Source organism: Alligator mississippiensis, chromosome 5, assembly GCF_030867095.1.
Source record: "Alligator mississippiensis isolate rAllMis1 chromosome 5, rAllMis1, whole genome shotgun sequence".
Classification (NCBI taxonomy): Eukaryota; Metazoa; Chordata; order Crocodylia; family Alligatoridae; genus Alligator; species Alligator mississippiensis.
The window spans coordinates 108,934,174-108,957,670 of record NC_081828.1 but is presented as its reverse complement, the minus strand read 5'-3'; the positions used below and the strand labels follow the sequence as shown (position 1 = coordinate 108,957,670).

General features: G+C 39.9%; 1 protein-coding gene across 4 annotated transcripts in view; it reads left to right on the top strand.

The window, feature by feature from the left end:
• Positions 1-23,497, top strand: part of CDH10 (cadherin 10) — a 208,802-nt gene that overhangs the window by 150,180 nt on the left and 35,125 nt on the right. For all 4 annotated transcript variants that reach the window (XM_019483344.2, XM_019483347.2, XM_019483346.2 and 1 more), the window contains exons 4-8: positions 813-932; positions 1,309-1,476; positions 8,890-9,077; positions 15,034-15,287; positions 22,157-22,293. In XM_019483344.2, coding sequence (XP_019338889.2) covers positions 813-932; positions 1,309-1,476; positions 8,890-9,077; positions 15,034-15,287; positions 22,157-22,293 — 867 coding nt within the window. The remainder of the gene's footprint in view (positions 1-812; positions 933-1,308; positions 1,477-8,889; positions 9,078-15,033; positions 15,288-22,156; positions 22,294-23,497) is intronic.

Below are 23,497 nucleotides of genomic sequence, written 5' to 3'. Positions count from 1 at the left end.
CTGATTAAACCCCTGTGTCGTGCACGCACACCACTGACTTACCTGCTTCTCTGGCAGAGACGGGAGGGCGAGCTGCCACTGGGTAGAGTGGTCCCTGAGCTGCAGGGGTGGGGTGTGGTGATGCCTTCTGTGGCAACTGTGCCCTCACCCCCAGCGGCACCCTCCCAGAGTTACCTGGCTTGGGTGGTCCTAGGAGGCACTGCAGCCTTGGTGGGAAGCACCAGGCTCCTACACAGCTCAGGCAGGCAGGCAGACTCAGCCAGGGAGTGGGTGGGGAGTGAGAGGGGAGGGGAAAGATCAGGCTCACTGTTTTTCTTGGGCACAGCTGCTTTTCCAGGCTGCTGCCAGGCTGCCTGCAGGGCTTCCTGCAGAGCCACGGAGCTGCACAGAAACTGGTACTTCATTCTGAGACCATAGGGTCAGCAAACTAAAACTCCTTAAAGGAGTTTTACTTTGCTGCACCCCAAGTCATTTAAGGTGCATTATGCCACTGAATTTCCTACGGTGGCTGGAATTAATCCTCAATACTCTGCCGAGGTGTGAAAACACTGACATTATTAAAGTGGTGCAAAAGCATTTAGCCTGCTTTAAAGTGTCGTGCACACATGCCTATCATTTTGTCTATACGCAGCCTAAGTGAATAAATATATTTTTGTAGTTGACCACAAGCTTATAAGGAGTTGAACAAACCAAAGTTTCAATGAAGCAGGCATCGTTGTCCATCTCAGTGGGTTTTTTACTTGACTGAAAACTAGTGCTTTTGCTCCTCATTCTGGTACCATGCAGAACTAAGCTGAATTTGGATACTTCAGGTACTTCTGTGGTGCAAGTCACAGCCACTGATGCCGATGACCCTTCGTATGGAAACAGTGCCAGAGTCATCTACAGCATACTTCAAGGACAGCCATATTTTTCGGTGGAGCCAGAAACAGGTTAGGAAAATAGATATTGCTTTTATTCAACCTTGGGGGGGTGGGTCCCTCCTCTTCTGGAAAAATCCAAGAATGCAGAGCAAATTTATTTACAAAAAGTACAAGCACTGAAAAACTGCAAGGTTTCTTATTTGCTGAAAATAGCTTAAAAATACTTGTAACAAAGTAAAACACATGTATCTTTTATATTTTTGGTATATTCATTTTTATAACTTTACATAAAATATATAAACTGTATTGATGAATATTTATGAAGATACAAAGATCACTGTTCTAGTAAATGCATATGGCAGAAATATATTTTACAGATCCATAGAAAAGTATGCATGTCAAAAATGGAAAAATGGATAACACACACTTTCCTGTTTTCTTAAAGGCATTATCAGGACTGCTTTGCCAAACATGAACAGAGAAAACAGGGAGCAGTACCAAGTAGTTATCCAGGCAAAAGACATGGGAGGCCAGATGGGTGGATTATCAGGGACCACCACAGTGAACATCACATTGACTGATGTCAACGACAATCCACCTCGATTTCCCCAGAGTAAGTAATAGTCCTAAACTATAAGAACTGCAGAATAACAGAGTTAAGCAATCACCATCTGGTTTAATTTAAAGTAAATCTATATTATGGAGCATGCATGAACAAAAGGTTTATGTGCTGAGCTATTCGCTGTTATTAGGGTAGAAAATTAAATGTTATAGAACTCCTTTTTTCTGGAAATCAGTTACATAGTCCAATACAGCAACAGAAAACCTGGACTACCTTTCAGGATTATTTGGGGGGAGTGAGGCATGGTCATAACAGCATTAGAGTAATTCTTTTTTCCCATTACCTATAGCTTAAATTGTTTTCTAACTGGAAAATAAAACATAGTAATTATACTATTGCAAAAATACATATACTGTACTCCTGCTTAAACACTTAATCATAAAGACTGCAACTTGGTATACACATTCCTTGAAGGAAATTCCATCTGTACTTGTATAGATAAGACACCATAAAGGCTGAGATGCAAACAGATTCCCAACATGAATGTAAATTAAATTTAACTTCACTGTTTTGGCAGCTTAAGCTTATCAAAGGACTTTATATCGCTTTTTAACCTTTTCTGATATGACTTCCAAGTCATAGCTTCATGCTAGAATATGAAATCATTATTAGCCTTTGTTTTTGTAATGGGATATTTTAATATTCTTCCTTCTTCAAATTTGTTAGAGGTTAGTGCAGACTGAATCCTTATTCCATTAATGTTCTTTGTGGTAGAAGAGCTTGCATAGATAAATGTGATGTTATAGAGATGTATAGTACTTTTCTCATAGAATGTAATGTGAAAAAGAGAAAGGATGGAATGTATAAGGCGACTACATGTACATTTTCTTTGTTAACATCATAGGTATACACACACACACACACACACACACACACACACACACATATATATATATATATATATATATATATATATATATATATATATATAGGACTTTGTCTGTTGGAGGGAAGAATGAGCCCTGCTGCTCTCAGCATTCTTGTGAACTACTGCAGGGAGCCATTTATGGGGCTATCTATACATAATGCACCAGTAGAAACTCTCACAGGCTGGCTTGAGCTGTTGCATTTAGGGTAGTGTATAGCAGCAATTACAGACTAGGTGCTTCTATGCTTCTGTTTAAATTTCCTTCAGAAGGAATCAGACTATTGGTTCTGGGTGTCTGCATGGATTTTATAGAACTATTACTATTGGATTCTTCACACAGTACTTATCTGACTGTTTAGTTTAATAATCATTTTATTGGCTTGAAGCTTGACCTATGTCCCAGAAGGCAAACTAGGCATTTTTCACATGGAACTGGATAAAGCCCTTGATCTCTAGCAATTTTCTTCTGCATGACTCTGTTATTGGAAATTTGGCAATGGCTTTTTTTTGCCTTTCTCTTCTTCCCAATTACCTCCATATTTTGAGAGACAGAAGTAAAACCAACCTGACATATCTTGTTGAAAACTTGCCACATTCTTGAAACTGCTGAAATGCCATTGATTTTTTAAAAAAATCATTAAATGTAATTTCAACTTTGCTAATAGTCATTAAAACAATCCCTGTCTTTATTACATGTTTCTGAGATTAATAAAATTGACAGTACCTAAGTAAAAAAAAATTAGCATTCTGAAGTTTGTCATATTAGTGAAACATACAGACTTTTATCAGGTTTGTGAGATGGATATAGTTGTCAGATTTAGAAATTTATTAGATAAACATTTATTTTCTGAAACAAGTGGAGATAATTCTGATACAAACTGTGTAGTGTTTGCTGCAGATATTTCAGGGAGCTGACTGCCATTAATAACAACTATCCTCAATTGCAGGCAAAGAATATTGGCTGCATCAATCCTTTGTGTTCACCCAGTCCTAGACTATGCAAGAGTTGGCCCAAATCCAACTTTTCTATTGCTGTTATTGTCATAAAGTGGAATACCATTAGAAGCAGCTTGCATTAATATTGCTTGAGAGCCACAAGATACTAGATATGGCAAGTGTAAATTACCAATGTAGAGAAATACCCACACCATAGCTATGGCCCTTCTTCAGATGTAGGAAATGACAACAGAAAAAACTGCTTTAGGTTCCATGCCCCTGAGGATCATGATGTTCAGGGCAGATTCTTCAATGGCCAGCTAATGTGCTAGTGGGATTCTTTTGTGCCTCTAGAATAGCATAGGTAACTCCATCATAGCCAAAAAATGAAGACAACAAAGAACAGTGCATTATGTCAAGCCTATTATGATTTGGGAATGGGTGCCTCTGGGCATGTCTACACCTGATGCTACATCACCATAGCAATGCTCTACGTAGCATCTGCAGGCAAAAACCATGAAGCTGCAGCTACGTCGCTGTAGTGACACGCTCCCTCATTATAGTGTGTTGCTACAGCGATGTAGTGCCTAAAAATAACCATGTATGGAGTGCACAATGCAGTATGGGTCATTACTGTGCTGTCTTTAGTACTTCCAAAACAAAGTATTAAATGACAGAGCAGTAACAACGGTGCCATAGTGGCATGTGCCCCCTGTGACAGTAGAGAATTAATTTATTCTAGATTAGTTACATATAGAAGACATATTGGTTAGAGAACTATGAAAAATTAAATGGATACTTTGGTATTATTTTGATAATTTATTTAAATCTTCCATGACTTGCTCATATTTGATGCTGGTCCATTACAGTTAATTAGGCCAGCCCCCCCCCCCCCCCAAATCTCTAATAAACTGATCGAATAAACTTGAAACATATTTTGTAGAGAACTGCTTTCAGAGGTATAGAAAATTCTACAGTTAGAACTTCAGCTTGTTTGGTTCAGTTGTGATTTGGACATGACTGATGATGATACCATACAAAATTGCAATTCCAGCAACACGTTCTGCAAAAGCAGCCTTTCGTAGAACTTTTAGAGAAACATAAACATTTTACAGATCCCTGGTCATTTTTCATGAGAGCTCAAGCACAGTTTCTCAAATGCTCCTCAGATGATTGGAAATATTCGTTTTGTACTTTTGCTGTCCTTAATTCTGATTACATTGAATTTATAAGTGTCACTAAGCAATTCCACCTCTGGTCCCAGTATGATATTTATTTTCAAGAATATCCCATGCAAATTCAGTAATTTTAGCTGGATCTATGTATCCACAACTGAACTTAGAAATCAATGAGACTTGTAACTTTTAATGGGATTTTTAATCCTAAACCCCTTAGGCTAAGTACAGAAGTCCAAAAAGCCCTTGGCAAAAGTGCTTTAACTTTTTGCATTTTACTTATATTCAAAGCAATATAAGTTAGAGAGGGAGCCAACTGAATAGACATTCACTGTTTGATAGGGGTGGGGTCTCAGAGTCTGCCCACACTGACCGCTGGGGGTGCTCCCACATGCCTCCCAGGAGGCTTCCAGAACAAACCCACTCCCCAGACCTGCTCCCCTGTCAGTTGCTGACTGTCAGCAGTGGTTGGGGAGAAATGAAGTGGGGAAACATAGACTCCCGCCGTGAGCCCCCCCTACAACTTGATTACTGAGTTCTTGGCGGGACAGCCTGGGTCCATGTGGTGGCACTATTGCAGTGACAGTTCCCAGAGCCCTTCCCCCACAGCCCACTCAGCCAAGCAGCAGTACACTGCAGCTGGGATGGGGCAATTGCCAGGAGAGAAACCCTGGACTTCTTCTCTTGCAGCACCACCCCCTTATCCCAGCTGGGCTGTGCCATGCCGTGGAACCAGGCAACTGCAGGGAGAGAAACTCCACTTCCCACATTTCCCCCATACCATGCTATGCATGGGGCTGGGATCAGAGGCTGTCATTGACCCACCAGAAGGTGGGGCTGGCTCAGCACTTGGGTAGGGCAAACGAGCTAAATTAACCCTTAATTGGATATGTCACAGATGTTCAACAAAGCACTATAACAGAAAGCACTTTAGATTAGTACACATCCATCCAGGGTTAATTTAGAGCAGGATCCACCATTTTTTAAAGCACTTTGTGCATGCTTAAAGTGCATTAAGTGTAACCTCTGTACCTACCCTTAGACACTTAAGAGAACTACCCCCCTTCTTCTACAAAAGTAGCCATTATTTTTTCCTCATGGAATGTCCAAAAGCAGATAACTGATACCTTGAAATTGTTCAAAATTATTCAAGGTACTTTTGGCTTACAAAATCCTAAATGTCCTAAGAGCCTGGGTCCAGATGAGCACGTCTGCCTTGCCACATATACACATAGATGTTCTCCACGCAGCAAGAGAGTGCTTCCTGTGCATGTGCTGCTCCACTTGTTTTTCTGGAAAAAAAAAACCAGGAGTGTACTCACAGGCAGTTAAAAAGGAGGCAACTACTGGTAGGTATAAAAAACTGAATATGTTTGGAAAGCCAGTGAAACTTATGCACCTTTCCCCCCATATCTTAAAACTCAAGATGTTTTTGGCTGAGTGTAGATACAGCAAACAGTATTTGGATAATGTTCAAGAAGCAAGAGCTTATCACTTTATGGTGAAAAACAAGTCCAGACAACTGTCTGTGGCAAGGATACAAAAATAGTTCAGTGTATCATCTATTTTGAGTACAATTATTAGTAGTATATTGTAAACTTTACATTTTTCTTTATATACATGCTATGACAGGATCTCTACAAATACACAGGTCATTATAGTGATTTGGGGAAGAGGGTTCAAAAGAATCTGTAGCTTATGAGTCCAAGATCCATTTTCAAAAAGCTGAACTCATGGGTCTTTTGAAACTGGGACTTTGGCTTCTAAATCACTTCAGTACTTGTGAAAAGTTTACCACTGGAGTACATAACCATGAAGGAATGCAAGGGAAAGTAAGGCAATTCCTTAATTTCCCTGGGCTGGCTAACTGTGCCTGGGTCTGGAAATGCAGGAGTAAGCAGACTTGACTTGTCTGGTATCTGCCTTTCTCCAGAGTAGATGGACTGGGGAGAAGAGTACCTCATCTCTTCCCTTCTGATGTTACCACACTCCAAATAAATTGGACGTCACAGCTGCAAAGAACCTATATAAGCTAAGACCGTGATTGTCAATCAGGGTGCCACAGCCCCTAGCTTGTCTTGAGATCCTTTCAAGGGTGTTGCAGGGTGACATACAATTTTAGCACTGTGTAGGGTATAAACATGAATACAAGATACATTCTGAAATTTCAAATAGAAACCCGGTGTCAAAAATATTCTGACATGTTGTGATGTTTCTGAGTTCTTTGCAACAGAAGAATTGTGCTATTATTTTTCTGTAGTCAAAAATTGAGTGAAAACTAAGAGCTGACATTTTCTAAGGGCTATTTTAAGTCCAAAAGTTTGAGAACAAGTAGTCTAAGGAAACATTTGAAATGGTTAAACTAAATATAATTAGACCATATAAAGTTTCACTGTAAAAAACTTCAATAGTCTGTCTTAAACATGGACATATATGAAAAATGAGAATGAATGTTGCTATGGTACCCTTAAATCTTCCCTTTCATGTGTACTGTCTCGTGAAATATTTTAGGACATATAGTCTTTCATCATCGTCTCACACACCACTGAGTAAATATTTATTTTGGAAATGTGAGCAGAAACTATTTTCCCTCCATTTTTCAACCATTAACAGATTATGGAGAGATTATGTACTAATGTAGCAAAGCATAAAGATTTAATGTTACAGAAAGGTAATGAAAATGTCAGTTTTAATATAAGCTAAATCATTCAACTGAAAACACCAAAGTGAAGTAGTGTCAAGAAAACCTCATACTGATAAGGTAAACTTAAGTGTACTTTGGTAGCATAATACTGAGTTTACCACAGTAGATGTGGTAATGGTACATGCCCCCTAGCCCCAGAAAAGGAGAATTGTAAGCTAATTTAGGATTCTGTCTTCCCTTAACATTTGATAGACTTTCACAATCCAGATATAATCTAAACCTAATGTGTACTTTTGTGAATGGCATTGGGGAAATAAGGTATAACAACTAGAATCAAGAAACTGCTTCTTAAAAATAAGAATGAACATGCAACTCAGTCTTAATTTCAAAACGATTGAGAGGCTTTCCTTAATATGGATCTCCTCAACATGAGTCCTTCTCTTCCTCTGCAAGCCAATAGTGTGACAGTCCTTCTACTATTTTGTTAGGAAACAGGAACAACCAACAAATGATCTGACTGGGTCTTCCTGTAGATTTCCTGGAAGGTTGTTAGTGGCTTCCCTAGTGGCTGCATATACACATTCAGTAATCTGAAAGAATTCTCCCAGGTTTGGTCACCTGGTAGAAAAACTTACCCAGAGCTGCATGTACAGACATTCAAGTACTGAGGCCCTGAAGAGTGGAGAGCTTGTACTAAGTAGGGAGCCCTGTGCGCATACCTGAGCATGCTTTGAAGGCTCCTTTAATTCACCTGGTGACAGATGGCATTAGTGCACAGGGCATCACTATTTGGATGACCCAAACTGCTCACGATGAGCCTGTGTTTCCTTGCAACACAGCGTGGGGATTGTGAAGGGGGCATGTCCTGCTCCATGCTAGAGCCATAAAGTCCAGGAAGCAACACATTAGGTGTGTCTATACAAGATGCTTACTGTGAAGTAGCCTAATAACACTGAAAAGTAGTGTGCTGTTAAAAAACTATGATAATATGCTACTGCTCAGAGTTATTAAACTATTGCACAGTAAGCATCACAAAAAATCATGTGCCAGTGCTACAGCACAGTAACTACAGTTCTTCATTAAGTAAACACTAAACTAAATGTGCAGTAAGTACTGCACCATAATGAACATGTAGATGCACCCACTGTCTCCTTGAGGCAGAGGGCAGTGTGGTGCTGAAGAATTATTTTATCTCTGAGAGAAACCAGAGCATGTACATACATCTTCTGTCCCAAGTCCTGGGAGTGATTTAACCTCAGTTGTTCTGGGGTTATTTTTCTTATGGAGTAGCCATTTTTACTCTGGAAGAAAAAGTCTGAACATCTGTACACTTGTGGTTTCTCCTGAGAGAGCAGTGGCTCTCCCAGGAGACATGTACGAATCATCCACCTTTCAAGAGCTCAGTATTTAAAACACAGAAGGCTTTTGTAAACTGATTATAGGAATTTTAAAAGAGGCCAATTATGTGTTTCAAAATGAAATGTCATGTTGTAATGATTCAATTTTTCCCATTCAGGTTTTTTATTAATAATGTCCTGTCTAAGCTTAAACAAGAAGCAAGTGGCAGAGAAAAAAAAATGTGCTCTCCTGGGTCCTAGTACTGTAATTTAAGCTTTACCTTCCTATAATTTTATGCCTCATTCACTGTCATCCTCTATATTAAAGGAAATCGGAGTCCTATAGAGAGATAATTAAACACAGTATAGCAAATGCACTAGTTATATATATGTACAATAAATATTCTTGTACATCTATTGACTTGTTCTGTTTCTTCTCCACAGACACTATACATCTCCGCGTTCCCGAATCTTCCCCAGTTGGCACTGCCATAGGCAGTGTAAAAGCCACTGATGCAGACACTGGGAAAAATGCTGAAGTGGAATACAGAATTATTGATGGTGATGGGACTGATATGTTTGATATCATGACACAGAAGGACACGCAGGAAGGCATCATAACGTTGCGAAAGGTGTGTGTCATCACTAATAATCAATTAATGGTTTAGTTGTTAATCGTAAAAGTTTCTATACAGCTATAACTGAGAGATTGGCTTGTTCTTCTGTGTTTAGGACAGGAAAAATCTTTTCTGGAATATCACTAAGAGGATGATAGAGTTTTTAAAAAATTATTTCCACTGAAATATAGATGAACAAATATGTTGCCGCAAATTCTCTCCATGGTTTCTAATACAGATTTGTTTAACAGTCTACTAAAATGTTGGTTAAGTGCTAGAAATTGGTTAGAAGAAGATTACAGTTTTATACTATAGATAAAAATATAGCATCTAAAATAGTAATGTATAGTAATTCTTCAGTATTAACAGAGAATTTAGTACCATAGAGCAAAAAGCATCATGATCAGTAGCTGCCAGCTATGACTTAGTACCATGCAACTTTCATAGATAGATTGAAGCAACTTAGGACCTAAATTTTTCTAAAAAAAGCTGAAGCAATTGTCTACCTAACTATAGGAAGAGTGCTATGAATTTTGCAGTTTTTGTTCTGTGTTTTCTTGGGGAAAATGGTCAGACCTTCCTCGTTCAGTCTAGTTTTATAATCATATTGTCCAAACTTCCCAGTCTGTCTCACTGAACACATTTTCCTCTGAGACACCAGAAACATTATGAATCTCGTACTTGGGAACCCAAAGTGGTTTCAGAGCACATAAAGTCATAATTGAATTACAACTATTTTATTTTAGTGAAACTGGGACTTTTTTTCCCTTTTACAAAAAAATAAGGTATAAGATAGGATATCATAGTGCAATTACACATCTTGTATTCAAAGATTATGAAACACTCTTCAATGTGCTTATTTTGTATTGGGAATAGATATAGCTTGTTTTAAAATAGATTATATGACAGAAGAGTTAATTTTTCCACTTATTTAGGAAGTGCTTATGACCCCATTCTATTTTCTCTAAATATGTCTGATTTACATAAGTATTCAGTGGGCACATCTACACAAGGCGGTAACTGTGCAGTAGTCAAATAATACCACACAGAAGTGCATCACAGCACAGCTACTGCACAGTATTATAAGCCTACTGCACAGTAGCATCACTGAAAAGGCTTTGCCAGTGCTACTGTACAGGAACTCTGGTTACTGCACAATTATTTAGTATTTGATTATACAAGTACTAAATAAATTTGCAGTAACCACTGTGCAGTAGCGTTTTGTGTATAAGTGCCCAGTGAAGAGTTAATAGGAACAAATTGAAACCTGCAGATTGCTTGTGAACAGTTGAATTTTCATTGGCGGTTAGTGTGTGAGTTTATTTCTGTTCTTTGACTCGACAACTGGAACTTTGTAAGCAGAACAGTACAGTATGATGAAAACTATAATGGTTATCAGACAAAATACCCTTTTTTGGTATTTCATTGGACCACCTAAGGTGCAGTGGCCTCATATCCCTACTGATCTCACCATGGAATTTTTCGATTTTCCCACTGCTAGACCAGGCCTAAGGCTCTTATCAACTATTGCTACACTGCAGATTCAATTGAAATCAAGAGCCTGCAATTCTATACTTTGAGAGTTTGACTGGTAGCGAGAATGTTCTTAACACCAAAGCTTTGTCTAGTTCAGTAATCAGAAGAAAGAATTATTATGGAGGAGGGAAAAGAGGGCTTTAAAAAAACATTCTGCAAATACCTGTTTTAGCTCATCTTTTCAACTCCTGGTTGGTAAATTAGCTAGTAATAATTTCTTCTAATTGCCTCAAGCCATAGGCAGTTCTAGGATTTTGAAAGGGAGAATGCAGATGGCACATCATTATATATAACACAACACATATTTTTCTTCAGTTAAAGAGAAACTTCACTAATATGCTTTACTAACATGCTAAGGGCTTAGTGCTACATTAGTCAGTTTAAGATAAAAGCAAAATCAAATATAATTTTATTGGAATATGCACTAATTTGCTAGGTTATATATTAAGTTTGAAAAATATGAACTAGACAAAAATAGTCAAAATGTATTGTTTCCTGAGTCTTGTCATCATTGTAGTTAAATGTATATCTCTTACTCAGGTTCACAAAACATTCTAATTTTTTTGAGCACCTTGACAGTTCCTTTAATACTTCAGTGTCAGTCATTTCTACATCTGAGGTAGTATTACTGCACATGAGTTAAGTTTAACATAGCATTAACCTAGAGATAAAATCAGTCTGGAGGGCTGTGAAAAAGGAGGAGCACATTACTAGGGATGGCTAACAGACAGCAAAATTGCCAAAGAAAGGAGAATTTGGATAGCAGTACATCAAGACCATTAAAAAGGAGAGAGGGTCATTAACACTTTTGAAGTGATGAGAGATTAGCAGACACCGGGTAAATTATAATGAATCATAAAGTCAATTGACTCTCTCAGTACTGCCTGAATAGAAATACTACTGCCCCTCATAGACAGTTAGTATTAAAGTTTGAGTGGAGCAGGAATCAAAAGGGGTGCAACTACACCACTGCACCCTCCTCCCGCCCAACACTTGTATATCATCTCGTGCCCCCAATTCTTCTTTTCCTGTTTTCCCTACAGGCTGTTAAGGTGTGTCAATATAGACTTCAAGAAAACACTCCAATTTACAGATTTCATAAATTATTACAGAAGAGAACCAACCCTGTTACAGACAGATAATAATTTACCTTTCTGGACTAATACTTTTTAATATTAAAAAAAATCAAATTTGTCTTATTCAACCAGTTCCATCAAGCAATTTCCAGTATACTTTCTAATAATGGATAATAACTTCTTTACAGGTGTGTAACTTACAATAGTTTCTAGACCAGGGGTTTGCAACCCCCCGGCATGTGTGCTGAGCATGGCACACAAGGCCATTTTGCTCAGCATGCCACCACCAGCCCGAGCTCTAGGCAGCTGCTGTCAGCCACGTTTGCAGTCTGCCCACTGCCTGCTGCAGCTCCCCAGAGACCAGGCTAGCTACAAACAGCTGTGCTGGGCTCCGGAGCCCAGTCATCAGCTTTGTGCCAGCAGCGGGGAAGAGACCAGGGTTGCACTGCCTCAGGCCCCTTCCCCACCAGCCTTTCCAAGATGCACGTGCACCCACCAGTATGGAGCTTATGCTGGAGCTTGGTGCAGCTGTTTGGACTGCAGCCCAGGCTCTGGGTAGCTGCTGCCAACCACAGAGGCTAGGCTGCTTACAGCAGGGCTTGCAGCTGAGCCCATCTGACTGACTCCCACCTGCTCTGAGCCTAGCCCTGACCCAGCCCTCCACTGGGATGAGGCTGGCACTGCCCCTTGCCAGGAGTGCCTAACATTTGCAGGCTTAGCTGTGCATGGTGGGTTGGTAGTTGGGCTGATGGGCGGGCTCCAACCCGGGGTCTCGGCCAGCCACACTGTAGTCTGGGGACTGGCTCCCTGGGGAAGCAAAGGGGCTCCAGCAGGCCCAGGGCATTGTTGGGTCAGACTTTGTTCAATGGCCCAGCAGCCTAGCACCGTGTGCCTGCGCATCTGGTTCTGCGTGTTTGTCTGCCTCTGTCTGGGTCTGTGTGTGCACACATGCTCTGGATGTGTTCTGGTTCTTCGTGTTTGTGCACATGTGGTTTTGTGTGTGTGTGTGGTTCTCTCGCTCCTCTTTTTTCTTTCTCTTTCTTCTCTTTCTATTACTTTTCTTTTTTTTCTCTCTCTCTCATTGCAATATGCTTAACAAAAAAGGAATACACAACAATAAAGGCAACATTTATGATTATTAAATATACTAATATGCATTGCATCCTGCCATGTACCCCCCCCCACCCCTGATTTTGTTTTTCTGGCATGCTGACACTCCAGCACCTTCCAAGGTAGACATTGTGTTTTTTTTGGCACTCGGGCCAGAAACGGTTGCCTACCCCTGTTCTAGACCGTTGTAATTTACATGGGTATCCAGACTAGAGTTGAATAGTTCTCTTTAAGTAGTTGCCTGCAATAGGCACTAAAACTTGTTTATATTGAGAAAATGGCTAACATGGGATTAAAATGACTAAAACTGTGAACATACAATCAGTGTACTTGTGTGCCTGGATCTAAGGCACATTATACCAGTACAAGTAGCATGTGTACACACTGAAGCAGCAGTTTTCCTACAGTATCACTCAACTGTTCAGTAAGTCATTGATTCTGTGCTGATTGCTGTAGATCTTAAGCACATATGCTAAGAGTTTTCCTGAATAGATACTTAAACATAAGTACTTACTAATTGGTCCTAAATGTATATGTGCAGTAGACTATATTACTTAAGGGATTTGTATTGAGCCTTTGCTTTCAATTCCTAGTTTCAAACCCAGATTTTGTTATCAGAGGCTGTAAACTATTACTATCATTTATCCATTTTTGCATTCCAGTCCAGATTTTAGTGGGCAGATTTCTGTGTTACATTTGGTACTTTCTTTACCAATTCTGGTGATAAGAAATTGAGAATAGGATTTAATCCATAGAGCACCTGTACAAAACCAGCAAGGCTGCTCTGATATGCTGTAATTACAGTGTATTGGAGTGCGCTTAATTGAGTCTTCTGGAGCATGATAATTACTGCGCTCCGGGAGCCTCCAGCTTCTCATGTATTGGTGTCCCTGCACTTAAAAATGGCAGCGAGGGTGCTTTATCTAAAACTAATACACAAGTTGCTCCAGGTACTTTCATTAGAGCAACTCTCACAGCCACTCTAATTAAAGCGCCCCCACCTCCACTCCCAGAGCATGCGTATAAATGCCAAACTGTCCCTCCTCTAATTTCACTTCATAAGATTAGGGCTTTGTGGAGGCAAGTTTTCATTTATTGTATGCACCTTTGCTCCTGAAAAATAGAATATTTAACTCCTGAGGCTGTCAATCTGGCACCTTTCATAAGCAATAATTTAACCTTAAAAGTTTTAAAAGGAGAAAAAAAGTAAATGTGACTCTATCATGCATTTTAGTAAGTGAAAAACACCAATTTGATATATCTCTGTTATTCTGTGTGAGCTAATGAAGTCTGTTCTGGTGTCAGGTAAATTTTTAGCCTGCTTATTTCCAAGATATTATTAATTACCTACCACATTTCACCTGTGACAGTCACAAAGAAATCAGGGGAAATGGTATTTCTTGTCTACCCAAAATGAATTCTAATTAGAACCCTGAACCTTTCCTCTTTTCATTTTAAAAAGTAACTGCTGACAAAATGTCAAATATATCAGCAAAAAAAAAAAAAAAAAAATTCGTAATGTTGGATTCATGAAATTCAATGAAAATGAGCCAGATTAAGGTCTGATTTTTTTCCTACTAAAGTTTTAAATCTTAAATTTTTATGGGATATATTTTTTTCAAGATTAAAACTTACAGCTAAGACCAGTTAAATTTGTTTTGCTTAAAATTGGACTACTCTAGACATACACACACATTCCTAAAGTATGACATCCAGAAATGTGGTATCTAAGGCCTACAGCTGGAAATTCTACATTCATTCTTTTCATTTACCTCAATGGGAGGTCCATATGTGGAATACTTGTTGGTTTAGATCCTATTTTTGTTACTTGTCAGAACACTTCTTCAAGCAGTTGTTATGCTTGTAATTTAAAGTATACAGTGAAGATCTGTTTAAAAAAAGACTAGTTTACAAAGGTTTCCCTTTTGAAAATGATTTTCAAAAATATATCAAGAAGCTCCATGTAGTTCTTGGTACTATTGGAATGCGTTTATTGAAATAATAAATGGTGAATGACATTGAAATCAATGGACATTGAAGTTATTAGAGGAACTGTGTTCCTTTTCTGTACAGCTGTGGGAGATAACCATCAAGACATGAGCCTGAAAGATTCTGAGAGCTATGATTTACATAGATTAACCCTAGGGTATATCAACTGATGATGTGGTCTATTATGCTTTTATCTCTTCTGTGCACCCAACATAGATAGTAAGGTAGTATAAGCTTTTTTTCTTTTTTTTTCCCCACAGCCACTGGACTATGAAATGAGAAGGCTCTATACATTGAAAATAGAAGCAGAAAATACCCATGTGGACCCACGCTTTTATTATTTGGGGCCTTTTAAAGATACTACTATTGTGAAAATATCTGTAGAAGATGTAGATGAGCCTCCTGTCTTCAGCCGATCCTCTTACCTTTTTGAGGTGCATGAAGATATTGAAGTAGGAACAATCATAGGGACAGTGATGGCACGGGATCCTGATTCTGCCTCAAGCCCTATCAGGTAATGTCAAAGCCCTTTTATGGACCTCATAATTTTAAAAGAAGAAAAGTTGATGAAACTTCGAAAACATGAAATAATTCCATCTGGTATTGGGAAAAGGAGAGCATGGTGATGTTTCTGAGATTTTCTGGAAAGAAGTCTGTCATGAAAATTCTGCTTTCCATAGGGAGAGAGCTAGCAATCTAAGACTGGTAAAGACACAGGAGCAAGTCTTCACGTGCTTCAGCATGTATGACCCATTATAACCCTTAGAAGGTTCATCAGATCCTACAAGGCTCAGAATTACCCCCATGAAGAGCCTATATTATATGCTTTCTTAGTTCATGCCCACTCTCTGACTTAGAAGGAGGCTATCATTGCCCTTTCCTCTAAACTTCACAAGTCTTGTGGGCAGCCTCCAAGGTCATGGGTCTTTCTTGAGACCATAGTTTAAGTAGCTTCTTGTAGTCTCCAACACTACAGGCTATGGGATACTTAAAGACTCCTATTAAGCCCTAAGTGCTGTGTGGATAGACGCAAAGAATCTCCTAATGTTTGCTTCTGCCAACCTCAGGAAGTCCATTATTAGCTATTCCTCTTTCCAGCAATCTTTTTAAGGTCTATAGGAGCAGGGGTTTTCCCAAGCTAAATGTAGGAGCAGTGAAGAATAAACAACTCCCATCAGTGGTGATTGTTTTTTTTTTCTTCTCTGTTCTGTCTCAGAAGTGGGGCTGTCTAAAATTAGCTTTACAGATCATGACAACTCATTTCAGCATTATGGATAAAAAAATAATTAGTATAATTTTTTTCCAGGGACCTTTCTGGTTTACCAACTTTTGAGGCCAATTTGTCTTGATTTGGGGATTTGGGGAAGGGGACAGGACTGGGTTTGTGATGAAAATTGAATTATAGATGCAGTTATAGTGGGAAAGTACAATGAACCTCAGATTTTGGAACCTCTAAGAATATTCCTAGAAAGTGCAAGTCAGCACCATGTTAAACACAATGTGCTAGGTCTGTGCATGGTAGCTCACAAATATGAAGTATAGTCACCTTATTATAGTGCTGCAGGTAAATTTAAAAATTCTGCCTCTTAGTGGAACTAGGTAGCTTGAGTGCTGTGCCACGCTAATGAAATTGTACTGGAGCTAGCATCATGCATTTCAGCATGATGCTGTCCTGCACCAAAAAGGCATGCTGTTCTAACTTCATGCAACAATTGAGAACCTAGGGACTGTCTGCATTGTACAGTGCACTGTACATGCCTTATGCAGCTGTGAATAAGATGACTTGGCTCCCAAAAGCATTATAGTTGTCTTAGTATAGCACTCTGTACCAGCTAACAAGCTTTTCTGAGAGGCAAACTGGGCAGCCAAGATAAAATACTAGGTTAACCGATATACTGTTTTTCTTTCATCCAGGCTAGCTTGCTATAACCTAGCTTAGGTATCTCTATACAGCCATGCTTTGTGCCATGTAACATCCTCTTGACAGGGTTGACTAACACAGAGGCAGTTAGGCCTATGTGGCTAGGACCAGAGTCAGGGCTTTATCAGAATGCAAGTAGCTGAGGTCTAAGCCAGGTATTAGGGCTGTGCAAAGCTTCGGTAGCAGATTCAATTCAGAGGAGATTCAGTCTGATTCAGGGGCCGAATCTCTCAATCCAAATTGAATCAGGAAACCAAGTAAAACTCTGAATCAATTCAAAGTATCTAAATCAATTCAGAAAAGCTCTGGAAAAGATTTGTCCAATTCAGAGATTCGGCCATAGACTAAACAGGCAGCTGACAGCTGCCTCCAGTGTTAAGTCTGTTTGGGTTGGGAGAGGGAGGGATTGGGACTGGTACAAGCTGTCCAGCTGAAGCAGGAGGTGCGTTATTCGGGGAGGGGGACAGGGGGCTGAAGGATCCAGGCACGGCAGCATTGGGAGCAGGGCCTCTGCCCTGCTGCCACTTGCCCAGTCAGGGCGGGGGGAGCAGGATGCGGGCACGGTTTGCTCCGGGTGGCAACAGGGCATAGCCCCCTCTCCCAGCACTGCCACACCTGCATCCCATACTCTCCATGCCAGCTGGCAAGCGGCATCAGGGCAGAGCCCTCATTCTCAGCACTGATGCAGGTGCCTGCATTTTGCCCCCACCCCATGCCAGCTGGGCAAGTGACAGCAGGGCAGATCCCCTGTGGCTTCCCCTAGCAGGGTAGAGGCAGGCAAAGCCAGAGAAGCCACAGGAGAAGCCCCCAAGGTTGCCCTGCCCAGCCCCATCCCCTGCCCGGCCCAGACTCCTGGCACGTAAAAAAAAAAAAAAAAAAAAAAAGCCCTGCACTGACCAGCTCTGGCAATAGTGATCAGGGCCTCTCAGGGCTTGTGGCAGAGCCCCTCCATGCATGGCAGTGGGGAGCAGTGGAGATTGCCCCTCTCTGCTTGGCACCCACACAGCAACTGCCAGATGGTACGGGTGCAGCGCGGCTCGGCAGGAGACTGATCACTGTCTGGGAGCTGGGGTGGCTCCAATTGTCAGCTGGAGCCTGGCACTGCTCAGCCTCAGTGGCCCCAGCTCTCAGACAGTGCAAAGCACCCTGCTTTGTTACACTGCACCCTTATGATGCAACACCTGCCGTGAGGGTACCAGGTGCAAGGGCAGTCCCCACTACCCCCACTGCCCGTTGCTGTATGGGGGGGGGGGAGGCTCTGTCATGAGCACTCAGAGACCCCAATCATTGTTTTTGCAGCTGGTGAGTATGCAGCTTTTTTTTTTTTTTTTTAATGCTGGAACTAGGTTGGGGCCAGGCGGGGGATGGGACTGGGCAGGGCAGCCATGGGGGCTTCTCCTGCAGCTCTCCCCACCTGGGGAGAGGCAGGGATAGCCAGAGGATCTGCCCAGCTGTGTCTTCCTCTCCCTGGCCAATCCAAATCACTGCATTTCTCTGAGGTGTCATGGCAAGGCAAGCAATTAATCCAGAGCAACCACGATCAAGCAGACAAGTCCAAGGCACCAATATCCAACAATGCTTTTGCTGGGGTTTTATAGCCTTTCAATTTTATAGCCTTCTTGTGGTTCCTATTGGTCCCCCCCATTTAGAACATCATGAGAGGACTAAGGTTGAGCTGGGGCTAATGGTTGGTCAGTTGCTTGGTGGGACCACAACCTTGGCTTCTGCCTATAGATGCAAAAGATCCGGGTGTCACACCTAAGTAGTGGTGTTTTTAAAACTCTAATCTAAAATTGGAACAAAGTTGGTTTATTTATGTGGTTCTTCATACAAGTTGAACAGTGAAATGGCTTTCACAGGAAAAGCCACTTTCCTAATCATGTTCTATTATTTATCTGGCATGACAGCCTGGATATGATCGCACACCATTAATCGCTGCCTGTTGGCATTTCATCCACTTGAGTTATGAAAGGCAATTCAGAAGAGACAAAAAGGTGAATTTTTGGCAGTAGTGTAAACAAGTTTAAAGGATTCAGTAAAAAGAATTCATGAACCTTAATTTAGTCAGTTTATAAACAGGGCTCCTGGCACATGGAGTATGTATCCATGTAAGTGTGTATATTAAATATGTTACAGATTATAGTTGCAATAATATGTATAATCTGTAACATATTTAACACATGCTTACATGGATACATACTCCATGTATATATCTATATAATATTTAACTGTTTTACTGTTGTTTCCTTTTTCTCTGTTGGAAAGAAACCACAGCTAACTGGTCTGGATCAAGTAGAGCACCCTAATCTGTATATCCTGGCCCTAAAAGCTTTAATAGCAGCCTTACCCATGCAATTAAAGGATTCAGGGTTTTCCACTGAGCATTAGAAGATTTTTGCATTTTTATGATACCATCCTCAGCTAGTTACAGAATAGCTGGTCTTGAAAGAGGCAACAGATAGCCACAATTTCTTTCTTCATTAAGACCGGTAGTTTCTTTTTGTTTTCAGGTTAGCTTGGGCAGTGCTTTTATGATGTTCTCTTTAAAGAAGAAATAAATGTTGGAGTGCCCTACTTTTAAAATAAATGGTCCCTTTTATTTAGTTTTAATAATAGATACTAGCTTAGGCCCAAACTTTATACATAGGATCTCATTCTCCCCTGAGCTTTGAGGGTTCTGAAATCAGGACTAGCTTTACATTTCATGTTGGGATCCTACTTCTGTAATGGCTTGAAGCTAAGCCAGGGTCCAAATACCTCCAATATTTGGTTTGGCTTCAAAATCCAAAACTGAATCAGAGTTTTGTAACCTAGGCCTTATTTGTTGCTATTATATTTAATGATTTTTTTCATTATTATCTATGTTTATTAAAATAGATGTAGAAAGAATTATTCTGGGATTATTTTTAAACTGAAGCATTGACTGCTTCCTGTGGCATTAAAAAAAAAAAAAAAAGGTTTTCAGAAAATTCAGGCTATTATCTGGATTTTAGAGAATCAACAGCAACATCTGCAGGCCTTTGATAGTATTATGACAATGTAGAAAATTAATGGCTACATAGCATATACATAACCAAAAATTTTGAGCTTGTAAAGAAAACAGGATGGAATATTTATATGGACCTATATGTAAAACCCATCTTTATTGGGAAGGTAGATCTTTGATGTTAGAAGTAGCTCAAACAGTGGCCTCTTAAAGACCTATTGGTTTAATTATTGTCAAAGGGTGATAATGTGTTGCCTTTTGTTTCTCTTAGGGTGAAGTTACATGTTACACTTAGATCATACTAAGGGTACTTAAAATGCAAATGTCTGCACATTAAATCTCATTAACTTGTGCTAAGTGCCCTCTGAGAGTCTCAGGTGAGGGTAAACTCTGCTCCTTGCTACCTAGCTCATGTTAGGATAACTTCAGTCTTCTCTATGGAAATTAAATGAGCAATTTGCAGTCCTCCAGCATCCTAGCCCCTCATTCCAACCCAGAGCAGGGATAGAGTCATGGTGTCCTGGCTCCTAGTCACACCCATGCTCACCAGCCCACCAATGGCAAGTCAGAGCAGTGCAGGCAAGAAACGACAATAGCCCTTAATGTGTAACTGCTCACAGCCCGTTCCAACTTTTACACTGGTTAACATTGCACATATTTAGTGTGCCTAAAATGTAATGTGTAACTTCACCCCAGATGTGGGTGCTTTTTCCCCCATGTTAAAGCAAATGACATATTGATGGTATTTAACACAGACACACTGCTGTTGAATATCTCCAAGATAATATTAAATAGAATATATCCAAAACAGGTCAGCCTCAGGGATTTTTGTTTAATTTTAAGGATTGAATTCTGTTAATTACTTCAGAAAATTCACAGATTTTTCATGACAGATTTGAAATAAATATTTTGTGTAGTTACAAAAACTTATTTTAAAATGTGTTTATCATGTTTTGAAGAGGAGGGTAGAAGAAGAGGAGGAAACACCACCAATATCAGAATAGGAAAGGTCAGAGGAAAGGAAATAATACGGTTTAGTATTTCCTGCTTGATTCAAATTAACAAATACTAGAATTCCAAGGATAGAATTTTGTGCAATTTCTATTCTTCATCTATATTCCCTCATATGCAGTATGTTCCTTCACTTCGCATCACATCTGCAAACTATTAAAAGTACTGAATCAAATTTACAGAAGAACATAGCATGGGCAACTGGTGCCTCCTGATACTGAGGGGGAACCAGCGGCTGATTACCCACCGGGGTTGGGGTGTCTCACAGTGGCCGATCACTGACCAGGTGGGGGGAGGGCCCAGCAGCCAATTGCCACCACCACCAAAAGTGCTGGCAGCAAACTCAGAAGTGCCACTGGTGCATCTCTTAACACCCCCACAATCTCAGGTGTGTGCCAACCATTGTCCCCCACTCCCTGGCTGGAGAGGGCCAATCTCAGAGGGAGCACATGCGCCCCCCCGTGCTCCCTCTATGCATCACCTAGTGTTGTCCTAGTTGTGTCCCAACAAGTACAAAACTAGATCAACTTAAATGCTTTTGGAAATCCTGTTTTTCACCCATATGAACAGTCCATTCCTTAATTTACACGAGAACCGTTTTGACTTCAGCATCAGTTTTGGATGCCTGAAAAGTTCAAGATTGAGTCCTTCCTATGTGTGTGCCCTTAATCAGGAGAACAATATTATTGATAGTGATCTGTATGCTTATGAGAGAGTGACATCTTCTCCAAGTCAATGAAAAGTCTGCCTCTCTAAATGTTTCAAGGCAAAGTTTCTATGGTACTGTATTAGGTCCCTTGATATCAATACATTCATAACATTAAACTGCATGCAAATCAATGTAGCTGAACATTTTGTAAACATATTCAGAAATGACTTGCCAGTATGTTACCAATATTCCTTAAACAGGAAGGGGGAGGGGGGATAGTTAATTACCACTTTATTTTATGTTCTTCCTCCATTACATGTCTGATTTTTTTTTATGCAGTATTATTATTTAGTTCAGCTGTAAAGCACTCATGAAAGGGTGTGCCAGTTGCATGGTAAAGTGATTGATTAAATGCATAGTACTATGAAAAACTTAAACTTGTGAAAACTAAGGACCTGGTCCTATCCCATCTATTAGGCACTTTAGTGGATCTTGTTCCATGCTGCTGAAGCCTCTGAAAAATAGGTAACATAAAGGTGAATGGATTCTCCTTTTGCTAGACACTTTTTATGGTATATTCTTAGGCCTAAAATGATAGCATGCTACAAAAGCAAGTGTATTCGCATTTTTTAGGGACTTGAGCAGTGTGGAATAGGATCACACTTAGACACCTAGTAAGTGGACTAGAATTTGCTACTAGACATTTATCTTGATCAATGTATAGAATCTGAGTTATACAGATATGCTGCATGATATATTTGCTGCTTTTCATTTTCTGTTACATACATAACAGCTTTTCTTCCTTATCATGTTTAGGTTTTCTTTGGATCGTCACACTGACCTTGACAGGGTATTTAATATACACTCTGGAAATGGATCCATCTACACTTCCAAACCACTTGACCGTGAGATATCACAGTGGCACAATCTTAGTGTTATAGCAGCTGAGATGAGTAAGCCAATTCGTGTGTGATTTTTCTTTTGTTGTAACTATTAAAAACAAAAAAAGACAGTGAGGAGACAGCTGTTTACCTTTTTCTATGAGCTCCTCAGCTCCCAGATAAGAGGAGGGCAATGGAGTCTCAGTTATGGCCTGAGACCAGGTTTAAAGGGCTAGACAGTTGACATCTGCCTTCCCCAAACAAGTGAAAATGAGTGAGGAAAGAATGCCCTGTAGTATACAAGTTTATTGCTAGATAGCTCCCAGATGAGTTAAGTTTATACAGCTACGGCCTAATCAAACCACATTCTCACATCTTGTCCTCCTGTTCATTTGAGACAATAGCAACTAGTGTTAGAGCAGCTGAGATCAGTAACTCAGTGTGTTGGGGTGTGTGTGTGTGTATGAGAGAGAGAGAGAGGGGAGAGAGAGCAAGAGCAAGAAAGGGTAAGAGAGATAGTTTTCTTTCTTAATTTTCCTCATTAAAAAAATTGTTTTAGTACTTCAGTTAGATCCTCTAGCTCTTAGAATCAATATATCTTACAAATACATAGCCCAAGTGGTTTGTACATCTCTTGATTTAGATCTTCTTTTTTACATTTATTTTGACTTTACACATAATCAGAATAAACTTGGGGTTCCTTTTAACCCAGTATAGTAAAGGTAACTCCAATCCCACTAACACACAAGATCTGAGGTGACAAAATTGTGAGGTTTTTCAAATCAATATATGAGACGCATCCATTTGAAAATTTACTGTTTTTAGGTAACTTCTGTATCAGTGGAAGTAGCAGTCATTGCTGATAATAAACTCATGGTGCTATAATGCTTCAGTACTATTCATTGTGCTATCTTTGCTATTTCATGGTATTTATATACTATGGGAATTCAAGGTTCCTCTATGCTTAAACGAAGCTATTAAGCTCATTTCCCTGTCAGGATATTTTGAGAGAATTTAACTTCTAAACCTAGGTCTAGTAATTAGGAGTCTTTAAAGAGGTATGCTAATTTTTTGAAAAGTTCAGGTCTTTTAAGTGCAATCAGTCTGCATAGTAACTGCTTGAAATTTGTACCTGCCAAACCCAGCCCAATCACTATCCATTTATAACAGATTAATGTACTTCTCTGCAGACAGGAGAGAATGTTTGGATACTTAGTACTTTGTTTTCCATGGACTTCCAGATTTTTGCTCTAAATGTGACATTTTAAAGCAATTC